The 25020-nt window shown below is 40.7% G+C and overlaps 1 protein-coding gene across 1 annotated transcript in view; it reads left to right on the top strand.

The window, feature by feature from the left end:
* LOC113173981 (collagen and calcium-binding EGF domain-containing protein 1-like) overlaps positions 1-24036 on the top strand; it is a 28931-nt gene extending 4895 nt beyond the window's left edge. The window contains exons 3-11 of the mRNA XM_026377594.1: positions 16057-16109; positions 17183-17317; positions 17659-17796; positions 18125-18258; positions 18372-18486; positions 18664-18803; positions 19290-19325; positions 19883-19918; positions 21784-24036. Of these exons, the coding sequence (XP_026233379.1) occupies positions 16057-16109; positions 17183-17317; positions 17659-17796; positions 18125-18258; positions 18372-18486; positions 18664-18803; positions 19290-19325; positions 19883-19918; positions 21784-21972 (976 nt within the window). The 3' untranslated portion in view covers positions 21973-24036. The remainder of the gene's footprint in view (positions 1-16056; positions 16110-17182; positions 17318-17658; positions 17797-18124; positions 18259-18371; positions 18487-18663; positions 18804-19289; positions 19326-19882; positions 19919-21783) is intronic.
* The last annotated feature ends 984 nt before the right edge of the window (positions 24037-25020 follow it).

Raw genomic sequence — 25020 nt, 5'->3', positions numbered from 1 at the left:
GAAAACGTAATATTTCCAAAGATTTAATATGACAAGTTAACCGTTTAGAAAAATTCACACATTCACAAATAAACTGAGTTTATTTGCTATCAAAACAGTGAATGTAATTCTTGTACATGTGGTTCTTAAATTATTGCTGCGCTAACATGAGTCAGCTTGAAGTTGTAGTTATTAAACAGAGACAAATTTGTCCGACCTGGTGTCAGCGCACTGTGACTCGGACTCGTTCCACTTCCTACACATGGTTGCTTTTACTGCTGATTGTCTGTGCATCTCATTCGGCTGCTCTCAGTTTGTGCTGGTGTGGATGAGAGTGTTTGCTAAATGTAATGGTTCTGTCTCAGAGAGCTTTGCGGTGCTGTGCAGGGGTAAACCTTTGCTACAATCACCATCTAAACAAAGGCACTGCTGGCCGCAGGTCTCCTTCTCCTTCGCTGCGGTTTTCACAGTGATGAGGGTAAATCAGCTTCACTTCTACATTTCCATTGTTCTGCCCACTTCATGCTCTTACTCTGTCTTCGTTGGAGGTCAGAGCTCAGTGAGTGCCAAGCCAAATATACATTGCTCGTACCCAGGTTCTGAGTGACTGAGTGAGTGTGTGTGAGCCTGCGTGTTTATACACGAGTCTGTATGATTTGTCTCTGTATTGTCTGTGCTGGCAGTTATAGCAGGTTTGTGATGATGAGCGTGCATTTTCTGCTGCTTTCTGAGTCCTTGCTATCAAAATACAGAGCCCAGCTCTGACATGAGCTGAACAATAAACCATCCTTTCACTTGATTGGCATGTTGTTTTGTTTTAAATCTCATCCCTGGATGGCTCATCACTGAAGCAGATAACACCTACAATATAAATATACAGAGTGTGAGGCTCTTGCTCTGATTAAATAAGGGATGATGATAAATGTCAGGGAGACATGATTGATTTTTATTGCTTCCGCACTTTATGCTGCATGTGTTGCCACAATGATCCATCTGTCCCTGTGGGATCATTATTGTTGTGTAATCCATTGTATTCTTGACATTCATAAGCAATGAGCATCTTTGGTTTCTACAGTATCCTCCCTCATGAGGACAGAGGGCAGTGTATCCCCATCACTCTTTCCAGTAAACTTCTTTAACTGTTTCTGTTGTTGTTAGACAAACTGAAATTGAGAAATGGCTTGAGCCAAAATATGTAATTTACACCAGACCAAACAAATAGTACAACTAACAGCCAGGCATTCAACTGCAGTACTGCGTCATGCTCTGCAGGGAAACCCAACTGAATTACCGACAGGACATCTACCATTGTTACACATACTTCATCTCACTGTTCAACTTCTATGTGAGAACTGAATGCGAAGCAGCAGCAGTAGAATAGTAACTTGACACAACGTGAAGAGAGTAAACAGTGAGTCTGTTATCAGTTAATGCAGACGTTCAATTGATTTCATACTGAATTGTTTACTGAACCTCTTGTGCTTTGGCTGAATCCAGTGTGGGAGTGGTGAGCTCTGTCACTACCAATCAAAATTACTGTAGGCAGGAGGGATAATTACTTAATGTAAACCTGTTAAATAGCTATTGCAGATCATAAATATATTGAAAATACTTAGATTTTATTTAATCATGACTGAACTATAATTATAAATGGCAGGAACAAATGAAGTGAGGAAAAGTGATGAATTGCGTTCATGTATCCAATTTCTTATTTCACTCTTTTCACTCTCTTTACACAAAAGTATTTAGGAGAGAACAAGAGGAATGCCTGCAATCAGTGTTTCTGGACTTGGCCTCTAAATAACTTAAGGCTGAGTCACGCAGACCTTCTGGCTGAATCTTTGCCTCTGAAGCATCTTCGTGAGGGTCTGTGATGTAACTAATGGCTTCTTTTTGCTTTTGAAGTGACTGCTTTATTTGTCTGAAAATCATCCAGGAAGCTGCTCACCAATGTGCTATGAATGGACTCACTACATATTTACTGTTGTCACTTGACATTTAAGGCTTTTTGGGGGATGTAAGAGCAAACCACTGGTTCATGACATAATGTTTTAATAATGTAACATTTAGTTTAAGTAACCACAGCCATTTCCTGTCTCGACTCGTTATACTATTCATGCAGGGCTTGACTCTGTGATTGCGTGCTGACTGCTGGTCAGAGGGCAGAATGGCCTCTTCACACCTGGCATTCACATGGGTCTAATTTGTGGATCTACTGTAGCATCAGTTTCCTCTTTTTGTTGTTAAAATGTAGTTTGTACTAGCATTTTTCTTGTGACGTATCTGCATTTTAAAATAAATGTGCATGTATCCTGTATATGAGGTATCGACATACCTCATTTGTTTGGTCTTTGGTCTTGGTATGCACGGTGCCCAGAGGATGAACCTTAATGACTATGGTGATTACCTTGCTGTTGGTAAAGTCTCAGCAGCAGATCAAACATGATTGTTTCCATTGTTCTCTGATTTAGTTCACGATTTTTTAAAAGGGATAATTAGTCATATTAGTAATCATCAGGGTAGATTCAGTGGGTTAAATGCATAGTGAGTGGAAGTACAGCCTCACAAACCTGAAACACTTGGAGCCACTTTGGGTTCAGTTTCTCGTCCAAGGACAGAATTGAATAAAGGAGTTATAATAATTGCTATTCTTGTCGGCCTTGCAAATTTTAAAATGTACAAAGATTAACTGGGAAAAAATGACATAGCTCTGTGGTTTGCACAACTACAACATGTGCAAGCTTCTAAACTCTTAATGATTCAAACGTCTTGTTTTATGTGTGAAATATTAAGCCATGAATCCAATGACCACTCAAGCTTTAGCTTTGTACTTGGTTGCTCTCAGTGAGTGAACGTTGTTGTTGGCGTGACTCTGGGAGATAAAATTTTTACTAGTTTGAGTTGTTAAAGTGCACGGTTGGGATTTGTTTGTTTCAATAAGTGAACCGCAGAGGTTGCCTTTGTTGGTAGAGTTAGTGGGATGTGGACTTTGCTTTTATGTAATCTGTATCATTTCCTAAAAGGGGTTACTGAAGGTTAGCTATTTGTTTGCTGATCCCTTCACATCAATTGTTCCCCTGAAAGTCTTCCTTATAAACGCCACGCCAGCTCAGTCTGTCACCAACATCAAGGCTTGTCACGAAGTGGCTGAGGAGTGGATACCGGTGGTTTTAAAGGTCATGCCACAGCATATGTTTATGGCTTAATTTGAAGATCCTTCCAAACAAAAGTGCACTTTATTTGTTTAAGAGGATGTGGTGAACATGTCAACATGTCAGCATGTATGGAAACTATGAAAGAGATCCATAAGGGCTGTAGATTTCCAAGCAACAAGTCCAAGTACAAACCCCCCACCCAAAGTTGCCCAATCTGTAACCCAGAAACATTTAAAGTGTAAACCTGACTGAGACTGACTCAGCTCCAGGTCTGGACTCCATCTCCATCTCCACTCTACAGCTTCCGTCTTTCTACTTAGACTGGCTTTTATTCTGGAGAGACAGAAGCCAGGCCTTCACCTGGTAGCCTGAGTATTAAGGCTGGGGTTGAGGTCAGGTCAAATGCAATAAATAACAAGTTTCGTGCATGCTAAATGTTGTTTATAAGTGCATATAATTACACAGCTTTGTGACAGCTCACCAGATAAGGTCAACAAGGTTAGGGCAGACATACTGATCTTGTCCTTGTCACTTGTCAAAAGTAATCATGCCTTTCATTTTAGGGTGAAGGAAATAAAAATGTCAGGAAACACTTTAGCACCAGGGGTCTCTAACTGTGTCCCCTTAATACCGCCTGTTAGGAGCATGGTGTCCTGGGATGAGAACACGGAGGAGCTTCTCTCGTGTCATGGTTCCCGTGAGACACGAGGATGTGTCGAGTTTCAGCAGTTAAAGCTCTAAAATAACACCGTGCTCGGAGACACAGAGTCTGCTTAACTGGTGAATGATACCCTGACTTCGAAATGCTTAGAGCCTGGGTGACTGAACGTCTGCCTGACTGACCAATTTTGTTACCTGACTGATTGACTAGTAGGGGTGATGGATAAACTTATACTGACAGCTCTTCTCTGCTACTCAAGCATATGCAGGCTATAGTATACGTGTTAAGGTCAAAGTATACTTTGCTCAATGCCACCTGCCTCTCAGGACTGCAAATAAAATGGTGGCTTAAGCTCCCTTCTCATCCCTTCATTTCCTTCAGCATTTATGATGTTAGATTTGGCTCTCACCTCAACTCTCATACATTTACAACGTTCCCATACACACACACACACATCCTTAAACACTCTTCAGAGCCCAAACTTAAAAGGGCAACAAATCACATAATAGCAGTTTAGAAAAAGCAACAGCACACCAGGTTAGATATAAAATAAACTGCAGTAATGAGTCACCAGCTAAGTACACACTGGCATGACAGTCTCGGATGTTAACAAGACACTTGCACTATAAACAAGAAAGATAATGAAAGTCAGAAACATGCTGTTAGTGAGGGGGACATAATTTGGCAAGCTGCTGTGTGGCAATCACCCACAAACCATGTTATCACTCCTGTATTCACCAACTTACTAAACCACTCTGCAAAGACTGAGCAGCAAAAACGGAGAAGCTGAATGTCATCAGATGCATGTTTCTTTGATAGTAATCAGATACTATGGTGGAGAGATGGATGAAAGTCTTTTTACACAGTCTCAATCCCCAAAAACAGTTTTTATTGGCCACATTTCGGCTGGATGCTATGCAAAGTTGTCAAAAAACATACCTATTGTCTATTGTTTCAACCGTCAACCCTGTTCAGAAAAAGACTCTATGAAGTTAGTAAAAAACATGAAGTGGAAGAATCATGAGAGAATATGATCCTACATCAACAGGATCCTTTTGAGCACCACTTTATAGTGTAGTTCCATCTCTTGTTAGAGATTATATCTGGTGAAAAGCTAAAATGGAAAAGCAGAGGTAGGGGGACATAACTGCATAATAATCCATTGAGGCTGATCAATGCAAAGTGCACACTTGATATTCCATGAAATGTGACAGCTCTTGGGCTACTAACAGACATTATAGAAAGGATAAGGGCACAACAACATGATAACAAATGTGCAAAAACAGCAGGGAGAACTGCAGGAACTGAAGAGAGTAACGTAAATAACGTGGGGGCTTTGGAAGCTGAAGTATTTTTTGATCCAAATGAAATAAACCTGCACCCTGGCAGGTCAGCCGCTCTTCTCAGTTGGGGAATTTGCCTGGAAAATAATGGAAAGGTCTATAAAAAGTGGATGTCAGAGCAATGAGAGACACTGCAGAGCATTTTTCTCTCTCCCTCTCTTCTGTAGTTGGCTTCCGATCTATACGAGTACATGTGGCGAGATGTTGACTGACGCTGTCAGTGAATCAGAAGTTCAGCAGGGGAACAGCAGCTCCACACAGCAGACATCAACCTTTTCTTCACCCCTATTCTCACATTCTTCCCCCCCCCTTAGGCTTGTATTTTTCCATCAATTATTTCCCCTTTCACTGTTTTTGTCCTTCCTCTTGTCACATCTCAATTCATCCGTTCCATATTTCTTGCTTTCTTTCTTATCTGTCTTTCCTTTTTCATTCACCTTTCCCAGATCCGTTTTTTCTCTTTCCCCAACATTGACAGTATCAACGCACTCTTACAGTATTCGCTAGCTCGTATTTATGACAATAAAAAAGAAGCAACAAGTCCTGTAACCTTAATATCTGTTTACTGTACCTTGTTTGTTACCATCTCATACAACCCAAATAAGCATTTGTAGTAATAGTGGCCCCACAAACAGAGGCAGACATAGGATATCGGCCAGATCACATGAATCACATCTCTTTATTTGTATGTGACTGTGAAGACTAGCAGGTGATGAGAAGCAGACATGTGCGTATGTGTGCACACAGTTTGTCCACATGTTCTGCCCCCTGTGTGCTGTAAATTTCTAGTGTGGCTCGTACACCGCAGGGCTAAACACGCAGGGCCTACTGGGTCCCCCCGTTACAAGCCATAAAACAAGCCATTATAGTGCCGAGAAACTTACTACTGAAAGTACGATCTTTCTAGACTTTCTTAAGACTTAAAATGTGCAAGTTTCTGTGTTGAGCAGTGTTAAAGTTCCTGCAGTAAAACGCTAAAAACGTAGCGTTTGTCCATGTTATCGTCATTCACTAATAATATAACTCACCCTCTGTAGTTCAGTAGACTTGTCCTCCATGAGATTAATACAGCCAATGTCAAGCTGCAGGAAACCTCTCACTGAAGAATGGAAGTAGGTGATTTGATTTTTCTCTAGAACAGGTAACAAGGACCAGATGTCTCCCTCAGTCTGTGTGTCATGCATTTGGACATACAGTATGTGTGTCCGTGTGCATGGTACACATAGTAGACTGTATTGAATATCAGTGCATTTGATACTTTGTGTGTGTGTGTGTGTGTGTGTGTGTGTGTGTGTGTGTGTGTGTGTGTGTGTGTGTGTGTGTGTGTGTGTGTGTGTGTGTGTGTGTGTGTGTGTGTGTGTTCACAGGTGTGCATGAGTGAGATCATCCTTCCATTTTGTGTGTGTGCGTACATTCATTCACAGATGTCTGTTTGCATTGAGTAGCACAGCATTTGATGAACTGTAGACGTGTGCATTTATGATATGTACATATTATACGTGTGTGTGTGTGTGTGTGTGAGACTGAGAGGACTTAGATGAGTCACTCACAGCTCTGTCATCAGACCAGTCATCATCATTAACACTGTGGTTAAAGCAATTTTTCACCTCCAGCTCTTGAGCTCAGATCATTAGAATACTTGGTGAAATCTCTGCTCCCGTCAAGTGGAAACAAATCGCCGCCTCACACACGAGCGCAGCACCTTCAGACTCAATGCGAGTCACTTATGGATTGTTTGCATTGCATCCAGATGTCCACAGGGGCATCCTATTCAAACTATCACTCTCTTTTCTCCCTCTGGCGCTTTCTCCCTGTATACTTTGGATGGTGGTCAACAAACCCCAAGCTGTGGGAACAGTAACCTGTTCATTTTTCTCACACTTGGAGTTGACACAAGAGTTTTTCATCGAAGCTATACCGCTCTGAGTTTTGCAGTTTCATTACCCTGGAAAGGACTCACCGCTGTCCTCCTCCGTTTTCTCAGAGAAAACTTTTATGAGGCCTTTGAGTTACGCTTCCTGTGTTTAATGGAGGTCTAATTGTCTTCGTACAGCTTTAGAGTCGGACCTCCCAAAAAACTCCAGTCATCATCTTCCATCTTTTTCTGATTAGTACGCACCTGAACAACCCCCTGGACAAACACAATGGCTGTTTTTTTGCATACAACCTGCTCTAGATTAGCTCTTATAGCCCCTTTTTTTTTGCCTGTACTGTCAGTGTCAATATCTTGACAAAAGAAATCACCAGCCAGTTGATAACGGTCTGGAACGCTGTAGTTCCACTATTGATTGAAGTGGAGACGCCTGGCAGGGTGCGTGTGCCTGCATGTTCAGAGCTTTGTCTCGTGTAACAAAACTGAAAACTGAGCACAGAAGAGGTGCAGAGTATAACAGCTGGGGGCTTAAACGTGAAAACAGTTATAAATCTCTCAATACCTCCAGGATATTCTAACATCAAGGATGTGGCAGGGCCATTTAGAAGATTTGGAAGACCTTCTTGGTCTTATCAGTCCATTACTGCAAGACTTTAAGGTCTCTATTGGGATTTTTAGTAAAAGCTCCTCCTTTAAAACAGCCTTCCTGTCTGGGCATGAAAACTCAACCAGACACATCATTTTGAAGGATCAGTCGTTAAGTTGACCTCACCGCTTAGCTGCTCTCGCTCTAGCACACGTCCATCCAACTTTGGTACCTCTTTGCCCTCCTCTCTGCTCTCCTATCTGCGTTCATCGTGTTTCACTTTCATAAAACAATATTTTTTAAAACATTTTCTACGCATCCAAGTAAAAATGCGTTGCGTGTAACTTTTAGGAGCTTCTCTCTCTGTCACACACGCATCTTCTGTTGTGATACATTCCTCCAGCCCACTGCTTAGTTTTCATCCACTGATTCTTATGCCAATAAAATATGCAATGAATAATGACGGAAACACATTATAGTTGCAGCATATTGCAATATTTTCTGCGGTTTCTCAGAAACTGTCACAATGTGGGCACGAGTGACTAACATCTGGTATCAATGGGCCAGTGAGTAAATTAAAATCTTTAAGATCAACACTGATCAATAGAAAAGCTTTGATTGTGATGTAGATGATTTTCTGAAAAGTGATTCACTGCAGTCAGACTAAATAGCCGGAAACATGGCGTGTTTGTCCGTTCCTGCCCACATTCTCCATCTGACCATGCTTTTCTTTCAGGTAGGCTACCCAACCTCCAAATCCCTGTAGACCTGGACAGAGCAAGTCATGTGTGCGTCTGTCACAGAAAAGCAGCTCACAGGGGTCAGAGTTGCTACATTTTTGTAGTGACACTGAGCCTGGACAGGTCACAGAGGCCAGAGACCAGTGGGAGAGCTCTGTCAGCACCGAGACACGCACACATCAACACGTTTGTCACAACCGTGAACCGCTTCCTTTAATCTTCTTGAAATAAGTGAAACAATCCGGCATGAAGTGCGAAAATCAATTGTTGGTCTGCATTTCATTAAAACCAGTCCGGGGATGACTGGGAGCAATAACGCAGCGTGGAGTCGTTTACAAAATGTCACAATTACTGTAGATGCTGTATCATTCTCAGTCCTCACGTCTAGCTGCAGATTTGCTCTGCGGTGTTTGAGGTTTAGTGTATGAGCAAAACACCGGAGGAACAGGAAGAACAAGATTCAGTCTCAAATAATTTGACCTACATTGCCAATGAGATGAATGCAATGTCATGCATACATATTTTATAGATTTCAAAACTGCTAAGTATCAGGATATATTTAGCCTATATGTGCAAAAAGTTTGCAAATAGAGGAAACAGGTATTTATTTCCTTTAGCTGTTTCTGGACAAGGTATAGTTAGATGCCTACCCAAAGATATTTATTTCTACTGTATGATGTAGTTATTATTGTTTCCTGTATTTTAATACTTTGGTGTGATAGTGCGCTTGATTTGACAAATTAACATGCATCTTAATCCACACATATGTAAAAGTGACAATTTATAGTTGTAGGGACATCGATATATGCAGCAGGGATAGTGCAGGACCTACCTGCAGAAGTGTATTGTAAAATGCAAGACATAACTGTACCTAACAACTCTCAATATTGCCGAGGTGGTTCATGAAAGTGGCAGACATATGAATAAACAATGGATTGTCAAAAACAGCCACAACATAGAATTATTTCAGTATTTTATTATAGGTATTTTCTAAATCATTAATCATTCAAACTCCCCGTAACCCCACAAATCTTTACATTTCTGTTTGTTGTTTATGAATTTAAACAAAGACTATAAAATATGACTGTTTTGTGACAGGTAAGCTGTTTCTTACTGTTTGACAAAGCAGCCAGTAGATGAAAGTGAGAAAGAAAGAAAGCAGTTAGCAGACGTTTCATCTCATAAACTCAGATTACGTCACTAAGACATATAAAAACTCAGTATGTCCGTACAGATGTTCAGTGGTTGGATAAACATCTTCCTATGATACTGGAATGATGACAGCAGAGAAATTAGAGCAAGGGATAAAGCGTTAAAGGGAAAACGATACAGGCATAACAGCAGGAGGTCAGCCTGCATTATGGTACAAGTGGTTCATATCTCCTGTCTTTCCAGTCAAAGCTTCCTCTGTCAGACTCGAGCTCTGATGTTTCCCCTGAGGCCCAGGTACTGGAAGTGGGCTGGCATAGCAAATAAACAGAGAGGAGGTGCTCACCATCGCCAAACTGACACCTTCGCATGTGTATACTCACACAAGCTAAAGAGAATACACACAAAGAATTACATGCTTAAAGTTAAATCAAAATCAATCAAATATCTTTATTGTCATTGTATGTTGTACAACGAAATGACAGTGCAAACATATTGGTGGAATAAAATGGTCATAATAAATATAAAATGTTCAAGGTGTGATGGATCCTGCAGAATGTTTCGAGCCTTTTTTAGGCAGAGGGAACTGTACAGTTCTTCCAGGGATGGGAGAGGGCAGCCGATGATCCTCTGGGCTCTCATGGTGACTCTCTGAAGAGCTTTCCTAGCCGCAGCTGTGCAGCTACAAAGAGCTACACATGTTGCTACACCTTCACATCTTTATGTGTTTATCTGACGTAGAGGGCTGGCTTTCTTTATTGTGTGGGGTGATGGACATTTTTGACTTTTGGACAGTGTCAATCTTTCAACAAATTTTTATCCTCCAATATTTCTTGGTTGTATTATGAGACACATAGTTGAAAAAATATATATTAGTTTGGCACACAGAGGACTTATGAACAGAACACCTTATAAAATACTCTTAAAAATTATTTCAGAAAGCAAAGAACAAAACATATTCCCCAAAGTATATATTTTATAAAACAAATGTTCCCGAAAAATGTGTTACACCACGGTTTTATTGCTGGTCTCATCATGCTAATGTTGTTCTGCGTTATCCATCATCACACCCTCATTCGCAGCTCCATGAGCCAAGTTCTTGAACTGCTTGTGACTGTGAGGGTTGTTGCACAAATAAATCAGTTACAGCTTGGTTGATGACTACAACATGCCGTAATCGTAACACGTATGAGCCACATCAGTAGGAATCATCCATCACAATGACGAGACGCACACGCACGTGGACGCTCTCCTGCCCCGGTGTGTCAAGAGGCCGGTGACCTCCACTGAGCTGCACTTCCTGTGTCCCAAGAGGGAACGCTCCAGTCTGACAACAACCCTCATCCTTGTCTTATAACCATCCTCCTCTTCCTCCCGTCAGTGTCCTCCCTCATTTCTTACTCAGTCGTGTTTCCTCCCTCATTGTCTCCCCCTCAGATAATCACACAGCTTCGCAGTTAAAGCAGTACACAGGAGATGGGATTCACTTCCAAGGACAGGAGGGGAAAACATGCTAATGCTGAAGAATCTCGTTATCTCCCTCAGTGTTATTTTCCTAATCTCCAGGGGGAACAAGACTCAGTAATGCTACTTGGACTCATAATGTTGAATTACTGCACAGCAGTTTCAATCTCACCATGTCTAGGCTGTGGAGTTAGGGGGGTACTTTGGGTGCTATAATGAATGTGCTTTCCTTGTAGCACATTCCTGCCTCCAAATGCACAAATAAATCACAGTAATGCAGGAAGGGAAACCATAACAGCGAGGATGCCCCCCACCCCCACCCACATACACACCCACACACCTCCCTGAAAGGAGACGTCTCACTAATGTACATAATCTTCATTGTAAAGTGATCCAGGCCTAGACCTGACTCTGGATCCTGTCTTGGTGTTTCTTCCAGTGCCTCAGTGCTGATTTTGGCAGCAGCTGCAGAAGCAGGCTGGGGCTGTACATGGGTTTGCCTACACCCCTCACTGAGCAGGTATGCTGCTGGATTAGCCACCACCAACACAGCTTGTTGGAGAAAGCGGGGACTCAGTGACCAGAGAGGAGGATGATAGTGACATTTACATGCATTACAGAATCAGCCAGTGTGACATACAGTGGCAAGAAAACGTATGTGAACCTTTTAGTTCGTGTTTTTCTGCATTAATTTGTCATAAAATGTGATCTGATCTTCATCCAAGTCATAACTGGTTTACCCTTGGCAGCAATAAACTCAACCAGGAATAATTTTAATCCATTCTTCCTGCAGAACTGCTTTAGCTTTGTCATATTCTTTGGACGTCTCTTGTGTGGTTCTCTTAAAGTCGTTCCATAACATCTCTAATGGGTTGAGGTCTGGGCTCTGACTTGGCCACTCCAAATAGCAGATATTCTCATATTATGCTGATGAATTTTTTGATACACTTGGGAATTCATCTTTCCCTCAATCACTGCAAGCTGCCCAGGCCCTGGTGCAGCAAAGCAGGCCCAAATCATGATGTTTCCTCCACAATACTTTACAGTTGGGATGATGTTTTCATGATGATGTGTGTTCTTTCCAAATAGTTCAATATATTTTCATCAGTCCACAAAACATTTTGCTAATGCTGCTGTGCAGTGTCAATGTGCTCTTTGGTACTTCACTTGACAACCTTAGGCGTGCAGCAATGTTCTTTTTAGTAAGCAGCAACTTCCTTTGTGGTGTCCTTTCTAAACTCTTTGACATCACTTTGTAAAACTTTCCAGCTTTATGCAAATTAACAATTATTGATCGTAAATCCTCTGAAAGCTCCTTTTGGCGGGGCATGGCTCACATAAGCATATTCTTCTTGTGTGGAGCAAAGTCAAAAAGTTAGTGTTTTTTGTTTCTAGTCCACGCCTCCAAACTAATTTAACAAGACTCCAGTTAACTTGTTTCCGGTTATTATTTTAAGGCATTTGATCCATTTGATGCCTTTTCTCACTAGGACTATGAGGTTATTATAGTTGTTCTCTGTAAAGACATTAAAAAACTGTTTGTTTTTTTTTGTTATTATTTTAGGCACATCATATTTGTTTATACTCTCTACTTGATGAAGATCAGATAATGTTTTAAATTAATGCATAAATCATATACAGTAGACCCAGTGTGGAGTGAAGTGTGTGGAACAGTTATGACATGATATAATCTGTCAGATTTTAAACATACTTTATTATATTTAAGCAAACTAGTCCACATCAGGGTCTGAGGACACTGATGTTTTATCTTACTTACTTCTTCCTCTGAGAATCTTTACTAAGCTTCTACAACTTATTTTTATGTGAGAAATCACGAGTTGACAATTCAGTGTTTGTTAGAGGTTTAATAAAGCCCTCTTTAGGATTTGTATCGGAGCCAATAAAGGCATTTTTAATGGTTTAGAATGGGTTATAATAACTGATCCATTTCCACTTCTGTGTTTCTTGTAATTGATCGCAGTTTGAGTATACAAGCTGTCGAAAACAGCAAACGGCAGTCATAGTTAACAACATCCACACTGACAGTGCGTCAGTGAAAGCCAAGAGAGGCTGTCTCAATCCTGTCCAAACTATTCCATAATATTTGTTTTTTTTTCTTAATCAGCTGTGACACATATGTAAATTGCAATGAATTACTTGATATTTGACATGTACGAAGGCAGAAAAGTCAATACTGCAGGCTGCAGCTCATAAAGGTTTTTCATTACAGTAATTATGATGAACTGGACATTTCACCGCTCTTTTTAATCAGATCATCTGACATACCGAAATGTATATGAGACTCAAAATCACACACAAATCAACACAGAAAAAGCAGATACTGTCTAAATGATTGCTGCAGTCTATGTTACTTATTTGTGACTGAGTAATGTTTGATCTACTAACTACTAAAATCGTATGCACATTCAGACATGTGTATTCACTTCACACAATTTTATATATATATAAAATAACACAGCACTCGACGTATTGAATTTTGCGTGGCTTCTATGAATGATTAGATCTTTGTTGAACAGTTGAAGCTCAACGAGTGCTCTGGTAACTGACTTTCCCAGACTCGATTAGGGAGAGTGAGAGCGAGAGAGAGGGAGGACATGGAGAAGGAGAGAGGACAGGCAGCCTGCTAGTGTCATGGATTGCCCTCACTAATAAATCTTGACAGACATCTAAAGGCTTTACCCAATTACTGGATGATATTCAAACCCCACACAGACTCTTACACGCATGGACACACACATACCCATAGCTGTTTAAGTCAAGGCTGCTGATTGGCAATATTTTCTGCACATATTCACTTACTGAAAATGTTAATGCCGAACTAATACTAGTGCTTAAACTATTAAATATACTATGGTAACAGCAAAAACACACACAGCTCATGTTCGATTCCATTAAAGGTAATAGACAGACATAATTTCACATTGCAAAACAAAAACACCCAGGTCACTTCTCCCTTCATCCTCATATGTTTGCCCAGACGCCCCAGTCGACCCTGTAATGTCCACCAGGAGCACCCAGGGGAGAGGTGCTGAGGCTGCCACAGCGCTGCCTGGCTCTGTTCTGTTATTACCCTACTGGGCATTGGCCAGACTGAAATATCTGAAAAACTATAGAATGGATTGTTATCATTGTGCCCCTATCTTCAGGATAAACTGTAATGACCTGCTAATGTAGCCCTAGACTCTCAGGGCTACACTTTGAAAGAATTCATTGCATCATTGCATTGCGAGACCACATCTGAGGAGAAAAGTGTTTATAGCTGTTTTGAACAGCCACACTTCAAGACAGGATGAAAACCCAGCTGTGATAGGAAATGAGGACATGCAATGTTTGAAAGTACACACCTTTGAGTTTCTGTAAGTCGCCTGCACCGTACAAATTGTTTAATGGTGTCTACTCTTTTAGTATGTGCAGGACTGATTGTACAGCTTGTTTTCTCTGCCTGTAGCATGTTGGACTCAGGCTTCAGGCCTGATGTTTGTAAGGTAACATGAGGCCGGAATTTTCTCTGGCACTAGAGTCACTGTTCACTGTGACTGTGTGTACGCTATGTCACTTATAACAAAAACACAGAATTTAATAATGATGTTGACAGAGAAGCAAAGAAATCACATCATCGGATTTACTTCATAGGGTCAGTACCAGCACTGATACTAATCTGGTAGCAAAGGTTTAAACCTAAGGAGTTCCACCTTGAGACAGACTTGCATCTGCAGCACGTTATCCCAGTTTAGATGACTGTCTGATTGATGGATTGATTATCTGACTGACTGAATGAATGAGTGGCAATGTTCAGCTCAACATTTACTCTCCTGTCTCCACCAAGCCCCATGCCTTTCCTTATCCATGCCTCTCAACACTCCCAGCTACATGCTTCAGATTAAAGCTGCTCTCATCTGGATCTCATCAGCTAAGGCCGGCCTCACCATTTTATAAGTTATTTTTCATTCAGGAGAAGGAGGGGTGGACACAGTGATTTAGGGTTACACTGCATGGAGGCTGGAGCGGAATAAAAGCAACTTGTTGACTTGAGGGGGCCGTGAATGAGGCAGCGTGCTAAATCCCCTCCGGTAACAGAACGCAGTTTTTAGGGCATATCTCCGCTTTTATCATTGTGTGTGTGGCATTTGTTGCGTGGCTGTGCTGCTCCAATTTCGGAGTCATTTCCTCTCTGTTTTTCTGTAATGCCTGTAGCATATGGTGGATTGTTGTGGGATGGCTGGTTGAGTTTCATTGCCAAACAACATAGATCAATTTTGGAAAATATTGTTGCCCAGTATTCATTGCGCAACGCTGCACTTCAAAAATCCTGCATCCACTGAACTGTTACGAGCCTACATCGCAAAAGCAGATGCTCTAAATGAGTCAAAACTATTTGAGTTTAGGTCATACGTTGTAGTTGTTGACTTGGTCAAAGACTTTGTACTGTACAGGGAAAAAAGAGAAATAAGCCATATCCAGTTTTCTGGTACCTAGAATGCAGCTACTCCTTCACATACTGTACAGCATGATTACATGAAAACGGGAGAACAGATGCCCTCAGACAGCTCGAATGAACAGTCTGCGGAAATGTTTGCATAATGCTTATATGTTTGCAATAACTGCAAATTATCTAGAACATACAAAACAAAACTGACAAAGCAACGGAAACAGACTACAAAAGAGTTCATTAAACTGTAATTGTTACTCATGATCCCGTGTTGCAGAAATGCTTCACTAAGAACAATAGTTGGGGTTTGCAGTATATGAGAATTTAACAATATTTACTATTAAAGCAGAAATCATTGTGTGTGAAGATTATCAGGCATGCAGGTCGTGGCTATCCCAAAAATTGCTATTTCCCCCAGTTTCCAGCCTTTATGTAAAGCTGAGACAGCTGATAGATGGAGCTTCATATTTACCATACAGAGAAGACAGTAATGTCAGTCTTTACACATAACTCCTGACAAGAAAGTAAATAAGTGAGTTTTTCCTAAAATGCCCAATTACCCCTTTAATGATGAGCTTCTGAAGGACTGGCCCTGCTAATGGGAAAATGATGTCTCAATATACACACATCTGATTAGTGTCTTTGTTTTTTTTCAGGAGGAAGTGCTGTGAAGGATTCAGGTTTGTGATGGGCCAGTGCATACCTGAAAGTAGGTAAACCATGCACAGCGTTTAGCTCATGAACTTTCACATCTGATTCACATGCTCCTAATTTAATATAGTTAAAAAGGCAGCACGCATCACAGCCTAAAGACCACCTAAGAAGTCCAGATAATGCTGTCATTATGGTTGACTTTTGTCGATTTTGGAGTAATTATGTTTAAGGAGTCATTTCACATAACTTGCACATTGTAGCCAGCAAACATCATGGCAGCCAAAAGAGAAACTGCCCACAGTTTTGGCACAAACAGTCGCCACATTTTGTTGTGGTCACCAAAATAAAGGAAGTAGTTACTGTGAAAACTGGATTGATATTACCATGATCAGGAACAGCTGTGACCAGTCTTCACAAATATGTTTTAGCATCAGTGATTTTAATATACATATATACTGTACACACACTGTAGGACGCCTCCATAGAGTAACAGTGCTTTGCAGGGACCAGTAGAGGACACTGTTGACACACAGCTGTGATCTGAATCGTCTGTGAACAATCAATTTTCAAGAAACAAAATCAGTTGTTTTCTTTTATTGATGAAATCCCTGGGATTGGACCCATTTTTCGTAACAATCACACAGTGTGTTGTATTGTATTTTATACATATTGTATTAATATATTTTATTATATTGTATTATATATGCTGAAATTACAGTTGTGCAAGACTCCACCTGTCACTGCTTATGTAAAGTGGTAATGACCAAATGTCAGCTGTCATGCTCATTGTAGTTTTTAGTCATAAGGGACTAGTGAATGTGGAACGAGGGAGGACTTTGTATATAGTTATTTCACTTCAGATAGTGGGAAAAGTATGGGTGACACTGTGACCTGATCGTTAAAATGCCTTAACTGAATAAGGGCTGTGAAGCTGTTTGTGGACTGGCAGCACAATCTGTACTGGTCAGTCTCCAGATGTGTTTGTGGAACATTATGAACGTAAGAAGATATAATGAACAATACGAATGTCCATGAGTGATTACAGCCAGCCGTGTTTGGCTTCAGACAGTAAGTCAAAACAACAGTTCAGCTCAGTCTACACACAACCTGCTCTCTCTCTCTGTGTAGGCGTAGATGTGTGCGCTGCATCACCCTGCGAGCAGCAGTGTACTGATAACTTTGGACGGGTCGTCTGCACGTGTTACCCAGGCTATCGCTTTGACAGAGAGAGACACCGCAACCACAAATCTCCTTACTGTCTCGGTCAGTACGCTCTCTTCTTACCTCCCAAAGTAATACTTTTGACTGCCATGTCTATTCTTTGCATGGGATATTTCACAACCAGAAATTACAGTAACTTTCTTTTGACTACATTAAACAACAGTGATTTGTCAGAAATGTTCTTACGTGATAAAACAGTGCCCTCCTCCTGTATATCACAGTAAAGCCACAAAAAGCCATCCTGCAGATTTCTTGCTAAATGTGAATGTTAATAAGTTATACTAAAAAAATATAAATAAAGACAGACTTCTTATTTAATTTATCAAATATTTATCATTTTCTCTTCTTCTCTCACACACACACACACACACACACACACGTAGACATCGATGAGTGTGAGCACCCGGGCAGCAATCTGTGTGACCATGAGTGTGTGAACACAGTGGGAAGCTTCCTGTGCCGCTGTCGCACTGGGTACATACTTGCACCAGACCAACGTTTGTGTGTCCCTGTACACAACTGTGAGTTGCTGTGCTTCAAAGTTTTTTATCTGTCAGCTTTGCTCCACCAGGGTGTTATGTACAGTAGGTAATATCAGTTATTGTCTGTGTGTTAAAACCTGCCTTGTTGTAAAATATGTGCTCCAACCACTTTAAATTTAAATGAAATGATGCTGATGTTCTGTGAGATGGCTAGTTTATTGTTTATGTAGTAATTATTCTATTTTACCTTCTTCTATTTGTTAAATACTGTAGTATAGTGTGACATCAATACTATAACAATGAGGGTCCGACACCCTCGTTGAAAATGTTTGCTACAAACATGTTAAATATATATTTTGTCTTCTAGTGAGTTCATCGGTGAAGTCAGACACCATGATGAGTGCTGGTACCTGCTCATTCACCTGTCAGGACTTCATGAACATGAAAAACAGTCTGCTGCAGCTGAAACTTAGGCTGGGCAACACACAGTCACAGAACCAGGTACCGGTCTACTGCAGAAAGCTTAAATCCACTTAGTGAACCAAATAGCACCAATATTGCCACGTATGCCAAAACATTGAATTATTATGATGTTTCTTTATTTTCCCCTGTAGGCCAGTGGCCTGGCCAACAGCAGTAATAAGCCATCTCCCAGGAGGGCTGGAAAAAGTCCTGACAGCCCTTGTCTTCCTGGTCTACCTGGCCCCCCAGGGGCTCCTGGTGTCCCAGGTAATGTAGACTGTAATTCTAGAGACAGAATTGAATCCACCATTGAGCCATATGAGGAAATACAAATCTGTTTGTATGATGGTATTGCTGCTACTGTATCGTATGTATTACCCTGATGATAGCAACACTTCAATTTTAATCTTTCTTATGTTCACTTCATCCATCTGGCCTTCCCAGGTCATCCAGGTGCACCAGGACAGAGGGGGGAGCCAGGAGAGAGGGGCCCACCCGGGCCTCGGGGTCCACGTGGAGATATGGGGCCCATGGGTCCAGAGCCTGACTTAAAGCATATCAAAAGAGGTCGCAGAGGGCCCGTGGTAAGAAAAAAAAAGGTTCTGCAATTGTGGGGATTTAGTTTCCATATATAAATATGGTGTTAGTGCCACTGCTGTCAACTGGGCAGTAACAGTACAAAGTCATCTATCATACACACAAATTCAGTTCACATTAAACAGAGAATACACTAAAGGTGAAGGGGACATACAGTGGCCAGTAAAAATTTAAACAGGAGACTGGAGATCTGGAGACTATGATATAAAAGCAAATTGTACAGTGTAGTTCCGCTTGCTAAACTCCTCTGTAGTAGCTGTGGCTAATATCATTAATGTTGTCTCTGTTCTACTGAAGTGTCCCAATAGGACATAATACACACATAATATGACCCTGTATGTGACACACCTGAATGGACCTCAGCCATGATCTACAATTATTATTGGATTAGGGTGCTCGGGTAGGTGGAGGTGAAGGTGTAGAAAAAAAAATCTTGCTAACATTCTTATACCTGTCTTCTATCATCCACGCAGGGACCGCCCGGGGCACCAGGAAAAGATGGATTAAAGGTTGTTATTTTCTTTATACATAAATATGTGTGAAATTCTCACCTGTATGTGTGTCTGTGTGTGTGTCTGTGTGTACTTATGTGAAGCTGTACTGTTGCCATCTAGTGTCTGCAGTACCTTTAAACATGTGTCACTGACTCCTCTGAAGTTCCAACAGTGGCTGCTCAGAGAGGATCACATGCCGAGCAATAATATAAGATGTATATGCAGTACATGCTGCCCAGAAAGTTAACATTGTCTTGTTAATTTGATTCTTCTTCATTTTACATATCATGGCAATGGTTTTATGTACTTTATATATATTCTTATAATTTATGCAATGGCAAAAAATAATATATATATATAATAATATATTTGTTAACACTCTTGATTTAGATGATGATCAGATCACATTTTATGACAAATTAATGCAGAAAACATGGGAAATTCCAAAAATGTTTACTTTTCTTGCCACAGTATATTTTTACAATATATCTGAACACTTCCTAAATACTCTTTGCTCTTTGCATTAATGATGCTGTCCAATGAATTAACTGGGGCTATTTCCTCATCAACAGGGTGACAGAGGCACACCAGGTCCCAGAGGCCCACCTGTAAGTGTATTTTGTGAATTAAACACATCATTTTAAAAGATCACAATATGTTTCTTTTGAAGCGTAAAAAACAGGTCCCCAAAATGTGCCTGTACATTGTCATGCTGAAAAAACATGTACATTATAGTAAACGGCAAGTTTGAAAATGTGTGACGCTTTCAAAAATGTTTGGTTTTGAGGTGGGGGTTTCACATCTCCACTGTTACCAACTCCTCAGTAAGGAAAGTGTACTATTGGCTATAAAAGTCACTAGAAGCTAGATGATGTCATCACCTAATTTGCAGTTAAAATATACACTGTAGGAGAAAAGGAATAACGTTGTGGGAGAGACAAAAAGTGAGTAAAACACCGTCAGCATGTTTAGAGCTACAAATGAACTTTCTTCTGTTGATTTTTGGTTTGTTTTGTTTATTTTTTCATTGAAATAGGCCATCACTTCTCAAAATAACTTCATGACATAAATGCTTTGTCTAGACCCACACAGCCACCAATCAATTTAGTCCTGAAGTGGTAAATGATAGAACATCAGATTTAATCAAAACACTGTTGCGTTGGTCTGAATTGCTAGCTCCATGTCCAACCCTCCTCCTTTATCCGGGCTTCAGAACAGCAAAGCGACCTAAAAGAGACACTCTGGCAGTGCTTTATTTTAGTGTGACAGTGACGTCTTGCTCTGTAAACCAGGGCTCAGTGGAAGCTTTGAGGATGCATATTCCATTTGCAGTGGGGACACAGTGTGGTCTGGTGTCTGCAGCTGGAACAGCTGTGTGAGGCTACTGTGAGAACGACTGCCTCTGAGTGCTTTGGGACGAGGGAGGGACCCACTGCTTGTTAGGTACAATAACTGTAGAACAATATGTGCTTTCATATCATAGCCTCCAGAACACCAGAAAAATAACATCAGAAAAAGTCACTTTTGACAAAAAAACTTGCCAAGATGATTTGAAAGGTCCCCAGATTTAGCAAGAAAGCAACACTGCCCCTCTCTCGGGGGATATGCTGCTCTGGCTCAAGGACATCTTGACTGTTTTGCTTTTTAATTAGCCTGAAAATTTCTAGCTAACCCAGTAAACAAACAAAACAAAACACAGATTTGGTTACACTTATGGCTTTAAACTTTGAATGAGACCCAGATTTAGATCACAGTCAGTCAGAGTCAGTCTTTAAGCTTCAGTCGTGAAATAATCAAGCAGCCACAAATTGAAGGTACTTCACGCACTCATGAGAGCACACACAGATACTGATGAACTTGTTCATTTGAGGACCGCAAGAACAAATAAATGCACAGATTGTTCAGATCCTTAGAGGATGGGAGAAGAGAGACTTCATGTTCATGTTCATGCATACATTCAACAAGTGAGTACTGTCCCTGCTTTGCACTCTACTGTTTTGCTGTCTGCAGAGTTTGTCTGTGTAGGGTGTATGTGGAGTTTTCAGCCAAGGTTTTGTGGGTGGTGTTTGGGCCCAGCCTGAGCAGGGATTGGGCCCCTGACACTAAACAATATGTCATTTCTAGTGTGTACTTTGAATGGACCACTCAATGACTGGTTTCTACAAAACCTGAAAATGTAAAAAAAATAGAAGGGAGTGCACAACTAACATACTTGGTGTGTGTCTACATGCACCAGAGAGTCATATATGTGTACAACAATAGAGCTACTGTTTTCATCATTTGCTTTCTGTTGTGTGTGGAGTAGTGAAGGGGGATAACTAGTGTAGCCTTAGCAAGCTTTACAACCTTATTTATACAAGAGGTCAATGCAAAATATCTATTTTGTATTTTTTTTAGTATCTGTGTACTTGAGCATGAAAATGAAATGCAAGGTGTATCTTAATCAGTTCCCCAATTTGTCATCTGTCTCCAGGGACCACCCGGATCTTTCGACTTCCTTCTGCTAATGATGGCCGACATCCGCAATGACATAATTGAACTGCAGGAGAAGGTGTTTGGGGAGCAGCGAGGCATCTCTCTGGACAGTCCCCCACATTCAAGTGGGGAAGTGGATTTTGTAGAGTGGGGCTCTGGACAAGAAGGTCTCATGCTGAACACTTGACCTTTGACACCTCTCTCACATTAATAGACATTCAGACTCAGCAAAAACAACCTGACTCTTCCTCACTGATGAATGTGCTGGTTGTACAGTACAAGTATCATGTGTAAATGCTTTCCAACTGCTGGGATGAAGAAGGCAGGGAGCCTTGGCAAAACACTCAACACCGGCCACAGACAGTATAACAGAGAGATGCAAGGATTATGAAATCAGAAACTGGACCACAGACTTTCTGCAGCCAGTGCAAGTGCTCTCTTGCTGTCTTCCATAATCTGTGGTGTGAGTGAGAGGATGTACGTGGAAATTGGAGCAAAGATCCAGGACCCACACTCTGACTTTCCTCTTGCACCTGTCTGCAGTGCCCAGCCCTCAATTTGGAGCTCTACTCTCCACGCTGGGACATCTTCAGGAACTAATTCATGAGATTCATGAGTATGGACTCTCTCTGTGTTGTACTGTTGGACAACAACAGTAGATATATGCCTGACATATTGTTGAATGAATTGATGAATTGATGATATAGTAATATACTGCTGTAAGTATGTTCAACTACATATAATCTAAGAGAGGCATCCAAGTTTAGGAGAATCTATAGGTATCGACAGATTAATGCAATATCATACATATTATAGAAGCAGACAATAAAAAATGTTTATTAAAGGTAAAATTGATTTGTGCAATTGGGAAGATAAAAGGAGAATTTAAAAAGATAATAATTTTAAATCAAATTATAAGGCATGTTGAAGTAAACATGTTGTTTATTTGAGAAAAGTTTTGTGTTTTACTGCAAAGACAAAAAGGAAAGATTCATCAGAATCTAAGTTCTTACCTTTTGTAAGTGGATGATTACATTAGATGGGTTGAACACTACACAAAGCAACATCAAGTCCATCAAAATGTAGCTCATGTAGTTTAGATTAGACAAAATTAGTTTGCTACTTACATAGCAAACTCATCTATCACTAATCAGGATTGTTTGCAGAATTTAAGCACTGTTAGGTTAACCACTTTGGAATATGACATATTTACTGTACAGTGGAACGTGTACATGGGAGCAGTACTGATGTTCTCACCTAAAAAAGTAAATATGTGTGTTTCTCAAAATGTCAAACTACTCACGGTCATCATCAGAAATTTCTCTCATACTGTATACTTGTAATTACAGCAACAAGACATATGAAGTATTTCTTCCCACATGCTCACTTGTATGTACAGTGTATACATTATAAATAATTTAATACAGCACAGCAACAGTAGTAGAGTTGCAGTACAGTTCATTTTAATAAAGTGATTAAAGTTCCACATATGCAGGTTGAAGAAAATGCAGTTAAGGGAGCACCTTGTTATTATCTTATTTCCACAAAAATCACTGTAATTATGAGCACTGATGGTTTCACATTGTATAACATAACTGAAGTGCGGTTGTGGTTACAGTGGTTGAAATTGGCAGCATGATTTGATCAGTTCCTGTTTCAAATTAACATTTTAACTTCTGCTCTTTCCACCTGAAGTGAGCCCTCTGCACCAGTAGAGGGTGCTAAGTCACAGACAATTCTCTAAAAACATTTCCTTTGTGATTACTGTACATCTCTGTGAATAACAGCAAGGTGTCGGAACTAAAGTCTCAGTAGGGTCTCACAGCACCACACTCTCATATAATTTCAGTCCGTTAATATACATAATTTACCAAACATGCAAGTTATTGAAAATATATATTTTTTTAAATCATCCCTGTAATTACATGCTCATTATCCTCAGCACTGACTTTTGAACCATCGCGTGGCTGGGTGCCATTATGGAAGGTGTAAGTACCAGAGGTCGGATGTCAAACGCTTAGGAATAAACAGCTGAAGGGATAATTATAGACCATTGCCTGACAGAGGGGGACCTGTTGAGGCTCGCACCCACCACCAAGGGTTAAAGTGCATTCAGTCTGTAAAAGAACACGCACCATGTTTCATCTTCCTTGTTTAAGTTCACACAGTCTAGCCATATGTCTGCTTGAGGCTTTGTGGCATTCTGCTGTGTTTGTGTGTTTGTGTGTGTGTGTGTGTGTGTGTGTGTGTGTGTGTGTGTGTGTGTATAAGAGAGATAAAGGATAAAGAAAGACTGTGAGTGTATCATTGCTGTGTGTAATTGCATACACCGGGTGAATTCAGATCGTTTCACTGTTTCTTACTTTACTAAATTCCATTTTTTACTATTTACACAACTAAGTGATTTTTTTTTTCAAATGTATTAAAGAGCAAAAACTGAAATCTCTCAGTTAGAAATATTCTCACATTCTCTGCTACAACGCCCAACTGTGGTCATCCTGGCAATACTGTATGTCTAGAACTTGACTAAAGTTCACCCGTGCCAAATTAGGTGGACTGGTTCACAATTCACAAACAACAAGCCATGAAATCGAAGGAAGTGAAAGGAAAGAAGGGCCTTGGTATAATACATGAGCACAAAGCCAAGATCCTTGAGAAAAAGCTTCAGAGCGCGTGTAACCCAAGACAGGGGTGATGGTTGAAATTTTTAACATGATGATGACCTGAAGCAAATAGCCAGGACAACGCTGGTAGCTTCAGGACTCTGTTTGTCTGTGAGTGGCCCAGGCAAAGTCCAGACTTAAACGCCATTAAACATCTGTGAAGAGGCGTGAAGATGGACATTCACAGACACTTTCCATCCTATCAGATAAAATCTGCCAGGAATATTGGGAAAAAAAACAATCAAATTGTCATTGTGCACATATGTGTCCATTTATTTGCATGATATGTCGTTCACGTGTCTGCATGTGTCTCATCCATGCATGCGTGTGTGTACGTGTGTTACTTGACAGGCTTCTTGCAACAGCTCCGCCCCCTGCCGTGCGGTCACTGCTTACAGTACAGCTGTTGCCGGGGCAACACGGATCAGGAAAAACAACACGAAACAATTTAAGAACCATGTCAGTGAGAAAATGGCAAGAGACTAGAAGAGATTATCTCATTTCCTTCAACACTTGTCATGCAACTGGAACCTTTCCTCTCAGCCTGTAGGGGACAGTCAAGGTTGGGTCAG

The sequence above is a fragment of the Anabas testudineus genome, chromosome 3, assembly GCF_900324465.2.
Source record: "Anabas testudineus chromosome 3, fAnaTes1.2, whole genome shotgun sequence".
Classification (NCBI taxonomy): Eukaryota; Metazoa; Chordata; class Actinopteri; order Anabantiformes; family Anabantidae; genus Anabas; species Anabas testudineus.
The sequence above is the reverse complement of the archived record's forward strand: the minus strand, read 5'-3'. Positions and strand labels throughout refer to the sequence as shown.